This window comes from Netta rufina, assembly GCF_964035555.1.
Source record: "Netta rufina genome assembly, chromosome: 1".
NCBI lineage: Eukaryota > Metazoa > Chordata > Aves > Anseriformes > Anatidae > Netta > Netta rufina.
Window position 1 is genome coordinate 161,729,327 of NC_140123.1, and position 19,525 is coordinate 161,748,851.

Here is a 19,525-nt window from a genome sequence, read left to right on the forward strand (position 1 = left end):
GTGCTCCGTAGCATCCTTATATCCATTTCTGATATAAGTTTGAGAGAGCGAAATACTGAGAGTCCTTAGTACAATTACTGGGCTAAGTAAAATTACTTAGGGGAGACTGAGATTCAAATCCCTGCCCCAGATATGATTTAATTACCTATATAAAGCAGAATAGCTTCATAGGAAAGAGAATCATCCCAGAATAACCAATGAGGAGGGAATTCATTGCGTACAATGATCAAACAGGCACTTGAAGCCTGGTGTCCAAGTGTCCCAGCCACAAATAGCTGCTTAGGTCACTGAGTCTTATGCTCTCACTTTTCATGAAAAACACTGAAATAGATGAAGTTCATTTTAGTGTAAAGAGTGAAAAATTAAAACTCCAGAAGTTTTCATAGGACAAAAACCTCCCTTATGCAGGAAGGCTCCAGTCAAAATATTGTACCCACTATTGATTTTGAATATGAAGTTTCTAATCTGAAAAAGAGAGTAGAGATATTTGTTATTTGTCATGACTAATGAAATTAGAGATACAAGGTGTCTGTCCAGTTCTGTTGCTGACAATGCTACCATTGTAGGAGGGTCAGTATGATGAGCTGGACAGGAGGTCCTGAACCATCATGATTTGTCATGAAATACTGCTCCTTACCCTGCTGTGAGGGTAAGGGGTTATAGCATCCAGTGACCGTTATGATCTTTCCAAAAAATGCAGTCTTATCTACTGCTGTACACAAGTCCACATCTTGAAGTTCTTTCTGACTTCAGCAGAAGTTTGGCCAACACTGTGACTGAAAATACAATTTGTCTTCTGAATGTTTCAGAATTTCATTGTTTATATTCAGGTAGGATTCACCTGAAATATGCAATGAATTCAGCTTTATACCACAGTATTTTTACTTTAAGTAACTATTGGTTTATACTCAGTATTAAATATCGTAAAAATAGTTCTAGTCTGTTTAAAAACTGAGAAATTTTTGCAAGCTAGGGCTTGGGCTTTTCACAATCAAAAATATGCAATTACAGGGGAAACAATCCATAAACAAGAGAAAATTATTTTTCCCCTTTTTAAAAATGACAGAGTTTAATATTTCATAGTAAACTTAGAACTAATTCCAGGGAGTTACAATATGCTAATGGGTGATTATAAATCTTGGTACAGAATTTAAGTTTTGGAAAATATATAATATCTAGTTTAACAGTATTTTAACATTATTTATTTATTCAGAAATAGTATATCATTTTTCACCAAAACATTAATCTGGTCTGCAGAAATATGCAGGTCTCTAGAACATAATTAAATACATATCCTAAAGGTTTTTATGTTGTTGTTTTTTAAGCAAGAATGAAAAAAGTGTGAAATAAGTGAACTAAATGAACTTATAGATTCATGTTATCATACAAATAGTCCAAAATCACTTTAAAGTTACTGAAAATCACTCTCAATTTCAGTTGTGTTTTGACCAGTTCCTTATCTCCCACAGTGGAATAATCTAAAGCCTTATGTCAAAATTTCCTTAAGTGAAAATTCAGACAGTGTTAACAACCTCAGTTTACAAACAGGACAGCTGAACTGCATTAAATAGGGCATCTCTTACCTTGGTGATAGTGAGGTCCACCCCACTAGAACTTGATAGACCTCAAAAATCTTTCTTTCTTGGTTTGTCTTAATAACAACATGTAGTTGTCAGCATAATACAATGGAGGTAACATGGAATAAGGGTCAACTTGTAATAACAGGAGCTACACACAACAAATTTCAAGGTGTAAAACCAGAATTGTAGCAAGTTTCCACAGTTGTGTTTTGTTATTGTTGTTTTAAACTGATACTTAAATTACTTAAAGAGTTCACCTGTATCAGTATGTCTGTGCAGTAGCCCCCAGTGGGGATATTGCAGGTTTTCCCCAAGCTTGCAGAGGAATGCACGTGGTAATGGTAAAAACTAGAGTCCCATACAAGGTGATGGACAGTTTTTTTCTGTCTTCAAGTGCAAAACTACCATGTGTTGTTTCATTCTAGTTTTACTTTGATAATGAATAATGTGTTTTGTTTTGTTTTTTTTTCACAGTATTATTTCCTTAAATATCCATTGTACCATATATACTGTATATGTGTATGTCCACACACACAAGTATACTACAACATTTTCAGTTGCATTTTCCTACTAGCAGAAAAACACTAGAGCCACCACTAGTAGAAGGGATAAGAAACAAATCAAAAAAAAAGTAAGAATTTGGAAGACCTGGTGTAGAATCAGTAACTTCTGAAATGCATTTCCCATTTGTAATTAGTACATGGTGATATCAATGATGGTGTCAAAAATTCTTATATTACTTAAATAATCTTATCACCAAGAGGATATAGTAAGTCTGAATTTGCTACTTTTCAATGAAAATTTCAGTGCTATGCTACATACATCAAAGTACAGAGTTAAATATAATTCTACAAAAGAACTAAACATGAGGTACTTACTTGTGTCCATTTAAAGCTGCATGATGTAAAGCAGTATAACCTGAACTGTCTGTGCAGTTTATATTTGGTCCACGCCAGATGCTGCAAATAAAGCACAATTTAAAGGTTTGGGTTTTGTTGTGGTGGTGGTGGTTGTTTTTTTTGTTTGTTTTGTTTGTTTGTTTTTGTGTTGTTGTTGTTGTGTTTTTTTAAAGAAATATCAGAAATATGTATAACTCATCTAAAGACTACTGCAACAAGTATGATTAGACTTTATAAGAGACAAATTATTTTAGAAAGACCTTAAAATAGCAAACGTCATGTTGATATAAATATAATTTATTTATAAAATTTATTTTACATATTCATCGCTATAGCAGTCATGAACTTAATGTAGGGCAGTTCTGAAAGACTAATAACTATTCTGTCATTTCAATTAGATCTGTTCTCCCAGTATTACTGTGGTTATTACTCTGAGGTTATAATCTGAATTTTTTTCATGAGTATGTATTAATTGACTTTGGGTCAGTTAGTCTAGACTCATACAAAGATAAGACTAGTGAGAACCAATCATATTCTTTCAAGGGACACTAAATTAATACTTTGCTTGGTCTGATATTTTATTTCCCTTTTTGACAGTTACGTTTTGACATAAATTATACATATTAAATAAATTAATGAACAGTGTTTTATTTTTTTATCTTTCTATATTTTACAACATTTTTTTACAGTTAGCTTTATTGTATGCCCCATTTCCCAGCTGATTATGGACTGCTGTCAAAACAGTATTAAGAAGTATTCTGTTTCAAAGAAGAAAAATGTGACTGCTAATCTACCAAAAAAAAAAAAAAAAAATAGAAATTGGATACCAGAGGCAGATAGAGTTCCTGCATTTCTTTTTCTGACTAAATTTGAAGTTGACAGTATCATTTGTGGAAGCAATTTTATACTTATTTTTTATTTAGTAACAGAGTTTTCAATCATTAGTATTACAACTTCCAGGATATAAGATTATACATCTTGAATTACAGTCTGTTTTCCTCAGCTTGTAATATACTCTTAACCAGTCATTGGCAAGCAATATATTCCTATTACATCACACTTTAGAATTAAATGCTGCAGTTTAAAGAAAATAATCTGAAACTAATAAGGAAAAAGATTTTTTTTCATGCTGTCATTTTTCATGATCTACATCAATAAAATGGCATGCAATGACATATGCTTTTTTAAAATTCTGTACTACTGAATCTGTGTTCTATTACTGATGGAATACTTGTTTCACAGAATGATCCTTACTTTATTATTAGTTATCATGATTAAATAGCTCATAAATTTCAACAGTTGCTTTCCCATAAATACTACATGCACACAGAATTACTTGTGTGATAAACTGCGTTCTGTAATTCTACTAAGTGAAAGAAATTCTACATAATTCTGGGTACCTCACCTCCCTTGCAATCTCACTTCTTGGAAAAACAGGACTAAAACATTTCTTTGAGCTCAAAGAAGAAAAAAAAAATGTTTGTTTTGTTTTGTTTTTTAACCTTCTCAGAAATATATAGATGTTCTTTTCTAGTGTTGGCAACTTCCAGATGTAAAAGCCACTGAATTTTTTTCCAATTATTATTTTTTTTTAATTTCTTGAAATAGAAAAAAATGAGTCCTTGAAATGATAGGTCTCCCATAATAGACAGATGTTATTTATATGTCAAAGACAGGCAGACCTCATCCACACTGGAAGGAAAGTAATCCCTATCTATTGATATTTCATAACCTCTTTTATAGTTTTGCATAACACTTTTTTAGTTATTTTCTTATGCATTGGATCCTACTTTCTTCCTTTGATTCGTACCAGTTCAGAGAAGAAAGAATCAGAAAATACAAAGTGGTATAGAAAGTCATACTTTAAATGTTAAAATAAATGTATAAACAATCAGAAAACTAATTTACTTGGTTTTGCTTGCTTGCTTGCTCTGGTTTGGAGTTTTTAATATTTGTTTCCTGATTGTTTTTTTTTTTTTAAATGCAGTTCATATATTATTCATTATGCGTTTGGCCCTTCTTAAAACAAAACAAAACAAACAAAAAAAGTTCTTTTCTCCCCTAATTTTTTCCTTTAATTCAGGCATGCTTTAATGTACTGTTTTTCTTCCTCACTGTGGTCTTAAGAAATATTTTTCAATACTGAAACTATACAGGATATTTTTTTCAAAACTGGTACTATATAAATGCATCTATGTGAAGCTTCACAGGACACCCAAGTTGGGATACAAAGGACAAAGGAAAGTGAGTAAATGCTGATGATGCAGAAAGATGAAACAGGATGGAGAGACTGTCACCTCCCAGAAACACATGGTTCAAAAACAGAACTTGGTATCAAACTAAAGGAATCAGGAGACATGAGCAGGACTCAGCTGCAGGCATCTCTTCCCTTGTGCAGGAATCCCCTCCTAGGAGATCTTGCATTGCTGTAGTATTGCAACATTATTTCCTACAAAATGAATGCAAGTTCAGTAAATACAGTAGATATTTATGCTTTAATTACTGACAATCAAATTCAAACTGGATAGTTCATAAATTCATACCCCCCAAATCTACCAGATGTGGTGAATGGTTCATTTAAATATCTTCTCTTGTAATCAGAATATAGCAGGACAAAAGTATAGTGGTATATCAGCTCTGTAGAAACCATCTGACTTTAAACAAAAATGGGCTGGAGGAAGAGAGGAAGCCTAAAGACCCCTTCTTTGGCATCATATATACAATACATGATGAATTACCAAACATATCGATTTATCTGAATATTTATCTGTCACTTAAATAGTTACTGTGAAATCAACACTAAGTAGAACCTGGAACAAAATAAATTACAATTCAACCTCCAGAAAACATGTTCAGTGACAGGAGATTAACAGCTCTTTAGATTTCCATTAATATAGATTGTTCTGAAAGATATTCTGATATTCTAGGGATATGGTTTAGTGGGGACTGCTAGCGTTAGGTCAGAGGTTGGACTCAATGATCTTGAGGTCTCTTCCAACCTAGAAATTCTGTGATTCTGTGATATGTTTCTACTATTTCTCTGATGCAGCCAACAAGCAAGCTTCTTCATTTTATGTACTTGAATAAGTTAGGGATTTTTTCCTACCTATATCACAAATTATGAAAATCTAAAATTCTTAATGAATTTTAAGAAATTAATCAAAACATTTTTTTTTTTTTGGGGGGGGGGGGGGGAGGGAACAAACAAACAATCAGTTTTCAGTGAATCATGAGTTAGAATTAAAACATGATCATCAATGATTTGATTGTTCTTCCATTATAACTTGCTGGAATGAGGCTCAAAGAAACCGTGTTATGCTACTTCAACTTCATCGCCAAAAGCAAAAAGACCTTCTAATTACAGTTTGTTCTCACTGTGAAGAATATTGACCTTCTGAACTGATGTCAAATATTAATTGGAAATACTATTTACTTAGTAAGAAAATTATTTTTCTTTACAAGCTGAAGATAATTACATACAAAAAAATGCATTTCAAAAATGATATGAAAATGACAGACTACTTAAGAAAAAGATGGTTGATTGATTTGTTTTTTTGCAATGCTCTTTGCCATGCTTTTTGCTATAATGGAAAAAAAAATAGTTGTGAAGTGATTGTGGTTACACACATATGAACACAAAAGAAAGGAAAAGTTAATTCACTTAAACTTCAGAACATAGTCACATTCCCTATCAATAGCGCTAGAACATATGATTGTCTTTATATGATTGTTCTACCAAGAGAAAAGGAAAATATTGTGGTAAAATTATAAGTCTTTAAAAGATGAAGCGAGCTGTCCAATGACATCAGTGTCTGTCAACCCATTGGTTTGCACTTAGTTTATCTGACAACCAAGTGATAACACTCTCCCATTTCTTTCTTCTCTGAAATGATGTGGCAAGGAAGAGGATGACACTGCCTAGATGGAATCAGTTCCTCCAGAGAACAGAGTGCAGTGTTCAAGCCTTCATATTTTGGGGTCTAATTCATGAGGGCTGAGATAGACCTTGTCCCTTCCATTCCTCTCCCCACCCTTCCAGGTTTTCAATATCTTTTGAAGCTGTTCCAGAAATCCACTGCTTCTTCACAACTACAGAAGTAGTGAACTCATCTTTCCAGGTCAGTTCTAGTAACAGGAAATACTAAGCTTCACCCTGTTCCCATTGATGTCAGTGGTAAGTAAACACCAAGCAGCTCATGTAAGTCAAGACTCCTTATTTTTCATGTGTTCCATAGAATAAATATGGAATTATATATGCATATAATTTATGAAAAAAAAAAAAGAAAAGAAAAGAAAAAAAAAAGATATTTTTGTTACTCTGAGTCAAAATCTTTCAAAATTTCCATGTCTATTGTTGCATAGTCTGACATAAATATATCACCAAAAGATATACGTTGCCAAAAGAGCATATAGCCAGGTTCCTGTACTAATTATTGCTCTGCCTACATTCAGATATATTTTCAGTCATGTAAACTGCGCTTATTCAAGGTATATGGACAATTTAAAGAGCAATTCTGAAAATGCAACTTTTTTACACAATATTACATATATCATCAGTTATTCAGACATAATAGCATTTTTACTTGCTATGAACTGCAGCAAAATAGTTTCCATTCTCTACTGTATGCACAAATAAATCAAATTGACAACCATGTTGCTCTAACCTCTTTAAAGCAATAATGTTATTTATCAAACACAAAAGTGCTTCTTTTTAGTAAAAGTAATATTTTTTTCTTCCCGCAGATTGTTCTTTGATGGGATCCAGTGTAATATAAGGTATATTACCCTTTATAAAGAATATATGTCCTCTTCTTCTGTGATTTTAACTATTATTTGCACTGTCTTTGCTGTCTTTGAAGCACATTTTCACATTACTTCAAGTAAAGCAAACTTAAATATTTGGCTTTAGTGTCACTGAGCAAAACCCCTTTTAGAAATTCACACTTTAAAGCATAATGAATACGATACGATAGTCAGAAGCAGAGGCAAAAACAGCCTCCCATATGCATTCTAGGATTCTTTATGGGCAAGCATAATTATTGGTGTAAATTGACAACAATGGATGATATCTTGAACATCTTAGATCTTTTCAGTATTGAAAACTGCTGTTGCATGTATGAACAGAGAGTTAAAAACAATCAAAATGAGATAAAAAAAAAAGTTTGAAAATAACTTTTACCTATTTCTACTCATGTAAAATTAATATTATTAACTAAATAAAAAGAGACTGGGAGAACCATTCTTTGAAACACTAATCTAACTTTTATAAGAAATTGTTCAAAATTTACTTTTGAAATGTAAACTGAAGTAGTTCTTAATTTATGGCTTTCATTAAAAAAAAAAAAAAAATCATTCTAGAAATGAAATTCTGCCTTAAGTAGAAAAATTATTTTGGAAAAAAAAAAAAATGCCATATGTGTGATAAGAACCCCAAAATAAACCTGAAAGCCCAGAAAAGTACGTAATCTCTGTATTCCTTCAGTACAGAGAATTTTTCTTTTAGGCATATTGTAGTACGTGTGAAGGCAGTACAAATGAGTAGCTACAATTTGTGTGTAAGTGTCAAATCAAATTTGTTGGAACACAATTAAAATACACATGGAAAGGTAATGTTTCTTGCAGTTTTAACTGCTCATAGAGGAAGGATAACTGTGAACATCCCATGGAAGTCTGGATGAAAGGGAGCTATATTCCTAAAAATGTAACAATCTTCAGGAATAGTGTGATTTCTTCCTGGGTAGGGATGAAGAGTCATCACACATCAGACCAGGTCAGAATTTACTTTTTTTTTGTTATATTAGAAGGAAACCTCCAACAACTGTATTTCATAAACCCTCTGAATCTCTCTCTCTTAATATTTAAAAGGGAAATGGCAGAGAGACTATCCACTCAATTAACTTTTTATTATTATTATTATTATTATTATATATAATTCCAATTGTTTCAATGTGAAATGCATCTCAGACATATTTCATTTTTGAATGTGTGCATATGCTTATTTTGTTTTGATTGCTGATGTCTAGTTGTGTCAGTGTAATACAGCAAAAATTTGTGGTCAATAATTTATGGGATCAAGTATATGATTCAAGTTGAGGCTCTGAAGCAAATTATTGCATTTGTTTTCTTTAACTTTGATCTATTTACAGTTTGGGTCATAAATAGTTTAAGACAGGAAAAACTGAACCATGTTATTTCCATACTGATTCTGTTCAATTGATGTGATTTCTATTTAGTACCATAGAATCATTTAAGTTGGCAAAGACCTTCAAGTCCACCTGTCAACCTGACCTAATGAGTCTCACCATTAAACCATGTCCCTTTGTGCCACATCGACATGTCTCTTAAATATTTCCACTCATCACCATTCCCATGGACAGCTGTTCCAATATTTGAATACCCTCTATGTGAAGAAATTCTTCCTAATATCCAATCTAAAGCTCCCCTGGTGCCACTTAAGACCATTTCCTTGAGTCTTATCACTTGTCACCTGAGAAAAGAGACCAACACCCTCCTCTCTGCAACCACCTTTCAGGTAGTTGAAGACAGTGATGAGGTCTCCCCTCAGCCTCCTTTTCTCCAGACTAAACAACCCTAGTTCACTCAGTTGCTCCTTACATCTTTTTCAGTCTTCATGTTCTTCTCAGCACATCTGCCTATTTCTATGATGAGTTCTATTACATGTTGTAACACTTTTACATATTAGTATGATATTAAATATCATAGAGGTTGGATATCCTATTTATATTGACTATCATAAGTAATTAAATGGGTTAAGAGTCATACCTGGAGTGGCTCCTGTACAAGTGGGTCTCAATCCAACACAGTGGTGTGATAATGAGGTAAAGTTATGTCCAATACATGACTGCCTCCTTCAATAGCTTATGCAAAAATCTATCTATCCATTTAGAAACTGTGAGTCCATATACCTAGTCACCTCTACCTTGAAGTTTTCTAAATAGATGGATATCATGCCTGAATTTTACTGCAAGCATATATTGACTGTGATCAAGACAGAAAGGATGACAAAGAAACTCTAGATTGTCCTTCCTCTTTATAGCTATATGGACAAGTTCATCCAACAAACCAGAGCCAGGGGTCTTACAAGATATACCTGTACAAGATGTACAGGTATGGCCTACATTCCATAAATATCATAGTAACATTAAATTATAATCTTTCTTTGGCAACGATTTCCAGAAATAAAGGAAATTCTACCATGCAGCAAATGGGTAACATACAAAGATTTTGTTCAAGTATCTCCACTCCTTTCCTACCAAGAAGTTATACACTTCAACACGGAAACTTGAAAAACAAGTAGAGATAAGCTAAAAAGGGAGCATATAGAACGTCATTTGATTTCTCATTATGAAGATATACAGACATTCACAAAAAGCAATGCTGTGACTCTTCAGTAGTGTCTGTTTGTGATTCTATGCTTCTCTGAATGGCAGAGAAGGGTTTCTTCCTCCCATCTGTTGTAGAAGCCTCCAGTGTATATGCAACTCCTTTTTGATGTTAACTGGGAGCTGACAAGTAAGGATAAATTAGAGTCATTCTAGCCTATCTAAGGCACGAGCACCAGTAACAACCAATACTGTTCATCTTTACAGAGCATTCCTGCTATATACACTGTGCTTGAGTTCAGAATTTGGTTTTGAAAGTCTGTCAAAACAATTATATGTACAGTAATAGTTCCACAAAGATGATTATCAAGCAGTACAAAAAGAGGAAAAATGAATTTAGCACTATTGCCATATTTATCTTCCATGGATCATGCTTCTTTCCTCCATGGAGAGCTATAACAACAGTTGGTTAGATGATGATCTTTTTCAAAATTTGCAAAAAGCAGGATCAGCAGTTAAAAGTAATAACATATTAATGAAAGTAAAAAAGTGTATTTAAAACAGATCATATAGAACAAAAGTATCATATCCAGCAATCTAAGACTCAAGAAATAGTGCCTTATTTGTAATTATTGTTTTTTCAAGTTTTGCAGAATACCACTGCTAAATGAACACTGACAAACTTAAAAGGCTACATATACCCAGACTAAAATTTGGAGTAGGGTGGCAGTATTTAGAAATATACAAATAACCTGAATTTCAAATAGAAAACCTAATATACTTGCTCATTACCATTCTTGCTACTGCCAACTATATTTCTGATTGGCACAAGGCTGGTGCAGTCAGGAATCCCATTGGCCATCCACACTTTCTCCCATGGAATGAGCTGAGAGAAGGCTGATTATAAATGACAAAAGTTGCATGTGGCTGAGGAGGGGCAGAATCCCAGACACATACAAAGAGACACAAAAGTCCACAACATCCAGATTACCCTTAGCCATGAGTCTTGGACAGTCAACGTGACACTGCTGTGCCTTATCATTTGAATAATCTTAGGGCAACAGAAGAATTACAATTGAGGGAAGTAGAGATGGTCTTATAAAAGCATATTTTGACAGTTAGGACTTAATGAGCAACTCAAAAGGATCTTCTTAGGCAAGAAATTACAGAACCTGCATATGAGGACATACAGATTGGCCAAAGAACAGGCCAGCACATTACTGTGATAGATGACAGTAATTATACAAAGTGTCATGTGAAAAATACATGTGAGTGTTAGTGATAAAAAGCTCATCTTCACAACCACAAAGGAACACAGAGACAGTGTCAGGTGGGGGAGGCCAAATAATACCCTACTCCACCTACTCCCAAGCTCATCACAGGAGAGCTATCAGGCCGTGACTTTGGTGACTGAGCCAGCAAAGCACAAGGGCAGGTGAAAACCCAAATTTTGGACTCAGAGTAAGTGATAGCCTGTTGGGGCCCCTCCCAGGGCTGTCCTGGAAGAGTCTACCCCCATTGTCCAGGGGTGATAGCCATCAAGATAAGGCCATGCTGGAGTACCTTTCAGACTAAGGGCCTAGGGGTAGGGACACATTGTGGGATTGCACAATATGTTCTATGGGATGTTTGAGGAGGAACCAGAGGTATGGAAATGGATGGATTTGGGTAAGTGTAGGAAAACAGAGTGATAAGAGGACAAAAAGGGCCAACCACACATAGGTAGTTGTCTGGTCAGCACAATGTCTGGCCATGTCCTGTACTCAACCTTATTAAATTCCATTCCAGTTTTCCTGGATGAGGGACTCTATTCTGCGCCTGTGTGTGAATCAAAGTCCAGCTGCCAGCAACTGGGTCAGACGGAGTTACATGTGGTTAAGGGACCCATGTGTCTGGGAGTCAGCAACTTGAATGGGACCATAGGTCTGAAGGCCCATGTGTCCACAGAGCTTGCAACTGTAAGGAGTTCAAGTGTGCAGGACTGTGTGATTAGCCGAAAAGTAGGTGCATAACAGACATCGGCCACTGGGAGATGCATTCTGGGAGTCTGCAGATCAGGCAGCCTGTGTGTGTGTACATACATGCATAGTTACACACACTCCGTATGGTAAAAAGTCCAGCTGGAAAAAAAAAATAATAATAATGTTGAGGAGTACTCAGTCTTTCCACTTAAGTACTTCATGCAGTACTAAACCCAAACAAAATTCACACAGCCTAGCTTCACTGAACTGGAATTCAGTTTACTTGAATTGGTAATCAGTTTCATTTAAAGGTATGTTATGTTATTTTGATAGAGTTAATAATTGTATCAGTGTAACCGCTATCTTTTTGCATATTACCTGATTTTTTATAAAGGAGAAACACTTTGACTTTTTGATGATGTCATGCAAAGGAACAGGCAATAAATTAGTCATTCTTTATTAAGGGAATCTGTCATATATGAGGTTGCTTTGCATTTGACCTTTTTCTAACCAGCAAGGCTTCATCATTCTTTATGGAATATTCATCTCAAAGTACACTGCCTCTATATACTGCATAATACTGTGGCTATATTCAGAGAGCAATATGTTCCTGACTAATGTTCGTTAGCTTTGCCTTATCCTAACAGTCAAGACCAATTTGCCTTGAGTTGTTAAAAGGGAGGAAGCTTTCATCAGTTATGACAGCAGGGTTCCTCTGTATTCCAGTTGTCTACAGGGACAAACTGGGGTTTTGCTTAATTCATAGCGAACCTTGGTAACTCCAGCTTGGCAGTGATGAGTCAGACAGATCCTTGGATCCATTCCAGAGTTCTGTCCTTGAGAATCCACTCATCCAGATTGGAAAAAAATGTTACTTCTCATTCTGCATCATCCTGCACAAGAACACTGTGGGAACAGCTATTAACTAAATTATGAAAATACCTACTCCAAAGCTAGATCAGCAGGCAATACCTTTAATAAGTGGAATCATTGATGTTTAAGCAATCTGAGCCATGTTTTTAAATTGTTGTTGATGATATCTGCAGGTATGCTCTTATGTGATCTGAGCAATCTGCAGGGATGCCATACAGCTAATGCTGAAGATCAGTGCATCAGATTAGCTGCTCCCGTGGAGGGGAACTCCACAAGCTATGTTTCATGGATTTGGGCTCCCTACATATACGAGTTAGAAGATTTCTACATGTTTGTTATGAATCAGACCTATAGGCTCTGTGTAAGATCTCTACATGTATCAAGATCACCAAGGGTTCCACTGTATCATGTAATATTAGGTAACAATAGAGAGAGGAAAAGGAATAAGACATACTTGACTGTATACTTTTCAGTATATATTTACATATATATTAAACTCCAGTTAGAAGTAAAACTCTTCCCAGACAACTGCTCCTTAGTGAAATTATATAAACAATTATTTTCTTTCTGTAACCACAGCAATGGAAATGGGTCTTCTGAAAGGTTTTGAAAGCCCTTGCATATCTCATGATTGTAAGATATACTTACATGAATATATCCATGAACACTGAAATATAGTACATACTATCAGTATTTTCTTTGGAAGAACTGAATGTGTTCTGAGACAGACCATTCCAAATTTTTTCTTTTGTGAAAAGGAATTGAGATCTAAAATACCCATATCAGCATAATATTTCTCAAAGCAGAAGCAAACTGAAACAAAGTCACATTTCTCTTTCTCTCAAGAATACAGATATGATGGCATATTTTGTTAGAAGATATATTCCTTTAACTGTTCTTTTTTCCTGAGTCAAATGTCTGTGAACTTTCAGGAAGAAGAGCTATAGAGAGCTTTTCCAGAATACATTTTTGGAAGCTCAACTTTTGCATTCATCATAGATTCGTGGTGTTTGCAACTTTAAATCTATTCTTATCGTGGACAGGCTTTTTTTTTTTTTTTTTTTTTTTTTTAAATCTAAATGGTTAATTATGCATCCTGGAACAGTTACTTACACTTGGTTATATGTAATAAAAATTCCTGAATTTTTGGCTCTTGAAGGAGCATCAGGAAGTCTAACAATATATTTCAACGTTTTTTGGGTTATGGATGCTGTTAGAACTATGACCTCATTCCAGAATTAATCATTCATCCTAGAAGCCAACCTGGGATTAGATTCTTTGTTCTGGCTATAGGACACACAGAACAGAACTCTCTATCTAGTATGTCTTTAGTATGTTGTCTTTCTAATCTGTTTTTCTTCAAACAGAGTAATTCCACCAAACAGGAAGAAAAAATTAAATAAATTCATTTTTCCCATAGATTCTAGAAGGCCATCTATACCCCATTTTCAGTTTATGCTGAGATTTGCAAAAGAGATTCACAAATCACCCTATAGTAGAGTCTTAATCTCTGGATCAGTGAAACCCATCAACAGCTATTGTGACATATAAGGATGTAACATGCCTAATTGTCTCACTTTTTTCTGTTTATATCCACATGGTATTAGCTCAACTCTCCAGGCAGTTTGCCATTTTCTCAGTCCAAAGCTTTCATATCTTCATGCCATAACAGTAACAACAATATCCAACTCTTTCTGACAACCTAACAAAAATTTAAGCTAAACTCAGAACTCAGTAAAAGCGTGCAGCTTCAGCAACTAAATTCCAAAATACAAACCCTGTAAAATTAAGGCTCCTAAATTCTATCAAGAGCCTATAATATACACACAACATATAGACAATGTTTGTGATTTCTGGTAGTGTACTTCCTCAATCACTCAAGACTTTTTAGCCCTAAACAAACAATGAGCAAGACAGAGACTATCAGATGCCTACAACAGTATGTTTTTGCAAGGTATAAAATAATTGAAAGGAACCTCAGTAAAAAGGAATTCAAAACAGTCATAAAAACCCTTCTTATCCATAACATAAAATATTAAACAATTCAAGTTTGTTCTCTAGAGTAGCATAGTTTCAAAACAGAGGTGCACTTAATGTCTTCTCTAGAATGTTAACACAGTTAATAGGTATAGGTCAGGTATGTTACCCAGCCTAGGTAGATTAGGTATGTTACCTAATATGTTACCTAGACTCATTAAAGTGTTCTCTCTTTCCATCAGCATAATACCGATTTTGTTATCAAGAACAAAAACTAGGAAAGACATCTGAAAGATAAATATGGAAAAAAAAAAAAAAAAAGTTAGAAATGATAGATTGTGCAGATGAGGAATGATATTATGCAGAGCCAAAAACTAGCACCTGTTTAGTTTACATTGATCTAATATTTATTTTCTTTATTTCTTTTAACTGGATTAACATATTAAATAAGAAGGTTGAAATTAGTTATTGCAATATGTACAACTGCGCAAAGCCAATCCACCAATCATGTTTTATAAGAGGCTTAAACATTGTATTCCAGAACAGTGGTTGCATAACCTAAAATGGAGTCTTTGTGACATCTGATCTTTAACACATAGGGCTATTATAATGTGACGTTGTCAAATGTCATTGGCATGATATAGAAAACACAAATAAGAAAGATACAAGAATATGTTTTCTGGAACAAAAATAAAATACTAAACCAGAAAATTTTATTCATTTGGAACAATTTGGGCATAAATCCTCTATCCTATTCTCAATCTAATCAGAATGGTTGGAGGAAAAAAATAAAAAAAATAAAATTAAAAAATAAAAAGGAGATTTCCAATAAGAAAAACATAGAATTAATCCCTTAATTTCTCCTCTCAGTAACATAATGTCTGAAATAAACAGTATCAAAACAGAAGTGTGTTACTGAGCACGCATTTCATTTGCTCTGCTTTGCCAACAGAGGTCAGAATTACCTCAGGAGCATCCGAAGCATTACTATGATCATGATTGGAATTACTTTATCAGCACAAAATTACTGCTTTCATAAAGACAAATAACATACTTTAACTAAAAAGGCTAAAGATTCACAACTTTACATATTTTAAAGAACATCAGAAGCTTTTGGGTACCTAACAAGAATATCACCACTTTAAAATGTCATGAACACTGTTGCTGAAATAATCAAAGGTCAATATCCATCATGTCACCAATAAAATATTTTATAGGATGTACTAATAATCACTTGGATTAGTCAGAAAAAATAAATTCAGCCTACATAATGCCTTTTATTGAACAAAATCGTTTATGATACATAGCTTAGAAGGCAAAATGTAATTACAGAAAAAATATTCAGTAAATCTAAGTCTATTTATATTAGAATTCCCTACTCAAATCCATTCACTGTTATTATATCTATTATTTCTATGAAAATATAAAAATGTAAAAATATAAATACATTGTTTCTATTGTTTCTGTAAAAAGCCTTATTGAATGCAGGAATTAAATCCAGGTCTAAGAGGTTTAAATGACACAGAAGCTTCTACTATAAAGGAAGACCTCACTCATGTAAGACCTCACAACAAATAAAAGAGAAAAAAAAAATTAAATGTATCTAAAGTGAACACTATGCTATTGAGTTCTACAAAAACAATGAAATGCTAACAAATAAACTAAACATTCTTTGTACCTCAAATAGTTCTCTTGAAGCATGCTTTCTAGAAAACAAAACAGCTACCTACACTAAGTATTCTAAATGCTCTGTTCAGTTGCAACTTCAGATCATATACTTATCAGCAATCCTAAAATGCAAATGCTAAATTTGGGGAAAACTACTTAGAGAATGTTAACCAAATAATCTTGTTGTCTTTCTTATCCTTAAAATAGAACTGGTAGGATACTCCAAAAAATCTCTTTTGGCAGATACCTTCATGTAAAAAGCATTACAGAAATAAATTAATGCTCTTTCTGAACTGACTCATTTGTGAGAGATATTTGGAGAACCCAAATTTGCATGCAAATATTTCTCCCAGTACAACAGGCTTAGAGAAACATCGGAGAAGAGAACCCAGTTCCACAGTGAAATACTATGCAAAGTGATTCATCTGAACTCTCCCTATATGCTACTATTAGCAACATGGTACATGCAGGACTCAGGAAAAAAAAATATTTTTTTTTTTCAGTTGTTCAATTGTTCAGTTGTGTTTAATACCAATAGTGTTCCTAGCTCTTTATAACAACACAACAAAAAATGAACAATCCATGACTAAAGAGGTACTTAAGTAACCATTACATATAAGAATAGATTGACATATAATATAAACAGGGGAAGTGATACACACAAAAAAATATGAATGCATTTCAGAGACGGCAGATTGTCTTTTTTTTTTCCTTTATTACATGTATAAATCATACTTATTTTGTTGTTTTACGTTAAAGTTCATTAAACGTAAATCATTTGCTCAAAGAAAGGGTTCCTTGTTTTTGAAATCACTAGAAAGATTTAAATTTTTATAGAATGATGGAAGGCCCATGACAGATGTATGGGCCAGATTCTCTGGAAGCTACTTAATAGTAACTGTTGAGAGAATCCAGACCCAAAATACCCTGAAAAAAAAAAAAAAAAAAAAAAAAAAAAAAAAAAGTCCCTGATGAATTTATATTGGGAATTTTTTCTATATTCTATATCTGAAAAAAATATATTTTTTTTTTTATTTTAGCAGAAAGCAATTTATAACCTGGTGGAGGTTCCACCCAGAAAAGGCTATTAAATTGAATCTGGACTTTGTTTAGATCAGCTTTCCTGAGTAGCCAGATACCCAGTACCCAAGAAGAACTATAGAAAAAGATATTCAATCCTTAAACTGCCCTGCTCGTGTGAGGTCTGACTGGTTCTTGGCTGGTCTTTGTTGGCCCCACTATCCAGGCAGAGAGTCTCATATAGGTGTGTCTGACAGAGCTGACAGAGCTCGAGCTATGAACAACTCTATTCTAGTGTGGGGTGCTGTAGCAAGTAAAAAGTAAATATTTAATCACCTAGTAATTAGCTGGTTCATCTCTTTTGTATTTTCAAGAAGCCAACTGAAAAGAACGCAAAGTGATTTGAAGGTATTTGGCACCTCAAAAGGCACAAGAGCTCATCCCAGATTTACATCAAATACCTGCATTGATAAAAAGATTGTTCCATAGTAATACAACATTAATGTTTATAACTGAGACACTGAATTAACTAGGGGTACTTTACTAGGGATACTTTACTAGCAATAAGAATTACCAGCTATGATCAGAATAATTCCACAGTTTTTGATCATGGCAGTTCCTGGCTCTGTATGGACAGATAATCTGTAAAAAGTTTTAAGTAAAAGAGTAGTCAAACAAAGTTGAAACATTGCTTTCTCCTTGAAAACAAAAACATAACAGGATGCAGTTCTGAGCAGTTTATGATTGTAGAAATTTTAAATCTACACCAAACAAAAACAGAAACAAAACTTCTTACCTTTCTGAAAAACAGAAAATATTAGCAGTTCAATAGCCAGTGAAGCAATACGATTTCATTAAAGTGAAATATGAATTTTAACCTAGTAGACCATATAGTTCTGCCACCTAGAAGACAAAAAATTAGTAACAAATCTGGGACATTAAATCATTTGAGAATGTCTTTGGAGGTTTATTTTAAATGTCAAGATGAAATTTACAACTTCAGTTTTGATAACACTCTGGTTATAAAAACCTTTGCCTAAAGTTAAACAGATAATAGATTGTCTCTTTAAGTCTGCAAACAGAAACTACTTCTCTGATAGGTTTTCATGTACTTCCCAGTCACTCTGAGCCATCTGAAATTTAATACATTTTCCAGATGATCGTGTTGAGGTAGTGGAGTTTTGTTACATGGAGGACAAGTAAAAACAAGCAGAACTGGTGTATTCTCGTTGAGTATCTTGATTTATAAAATGGCAGTGGGCAATTTGAGATCTAGAATGCTTATATACTGTTGAGTTTGAAATACAATCTGCATCTGCTTAGCTTCCAGAAGTTACACCATGGGTTATATGCAGGTTAGGACTCTCAATTCTGCCAGACTGTGAAGACTATGTCAGTTCCCTTGCCACTTCCAGTCTGAACCATCTAGGAACTCAGTAAATTAAACCTGTTTGGGATCATTCACTGGCATTGAGATTATATTGGCATAGAATGCTCCACACCTATATTATTCAAACCTTCCAAACAGGATAGCTGCATCCAAACTGTCTAACAAGCCCATACTAATTCTAAACTGTGTCTGGTAACTCACTCTTTGGGAGAATGCCACATGGCACATGCCAGTACCCAGAAATGTTCCCTGGCATGTTTAAGTTGTTGCCTCACATTCCTGTCATAAATTTGTCAGAAACCAGTCTCCCAACAACAGCACTTCTCAGCTTAGAGGATAGAAGAGCAATACTGTCTGGGTTTGGGTCCAGATAGGCTGGATGAACATCGCTCTGCTGTTCATGTTTCTGCTTTATGTGTTTGAGCCTCCAGCAGATGGCACAGAAACGGACAAATGGTAAACCTACTCCACCCTCTTTTTCAGCCCTTTGCCATACTCTGGGATAAAGGGTAAGAGTGAGGAAAGTTTTTTGTGTATGTGAACATCCCGAAGTAACTTCTTTTGTCCTTCTTCACATGCACACTTGTATTGATCAAAACTCAAGCAGTACATCCACAATTGTACAGTTTATCTGCAAAGTGGCCTAGCAGACTTGTTCTCTGGTCTCAAGCTAAGAAAGGAATCCACAATGAACTCAGAGAGTGGTCTTATTCCAATTAAAGATTAATAGTTATCACATCATGTGTCTCCTCAGCCTCTTAGTAGAAATATTTAATTTTTATTATTTTTTTTTTTTTTAAAAAAGCAGCTTTTT

At 34.2% G+C, this 19,525-nt stretch overlaps 1 protein-coding gene across 6 annotated transcripts in view; it reads right to left on the reverse strand.

Annotated features, from left to right (window-relative positions):
* Positions 1–19,525, reverse strand: part of ANKS1B (ankyrin repeat and sterile alpha motif domain containing 1B) — a gene marked incomplete at both ends in the record, with an annotated part of 436,397 nt that overhangs the window by 383,004 nt on the left and 33,868 nt on the right. For all 6 annotated transcript variants that reach the window (XM_084292214.1, XM_084292215.1, XM_084292213.1 and 3 more), the window contains one exon: positions 2,459–2,539. In XM_084292214.1, the coding sequence (XP_084148340.1) occupies positions 2,459–2,539 (81 nt within the window). The remainder of the gene's footprint in view (positions 1–2,458; positions 2,540–19,525) is intronic.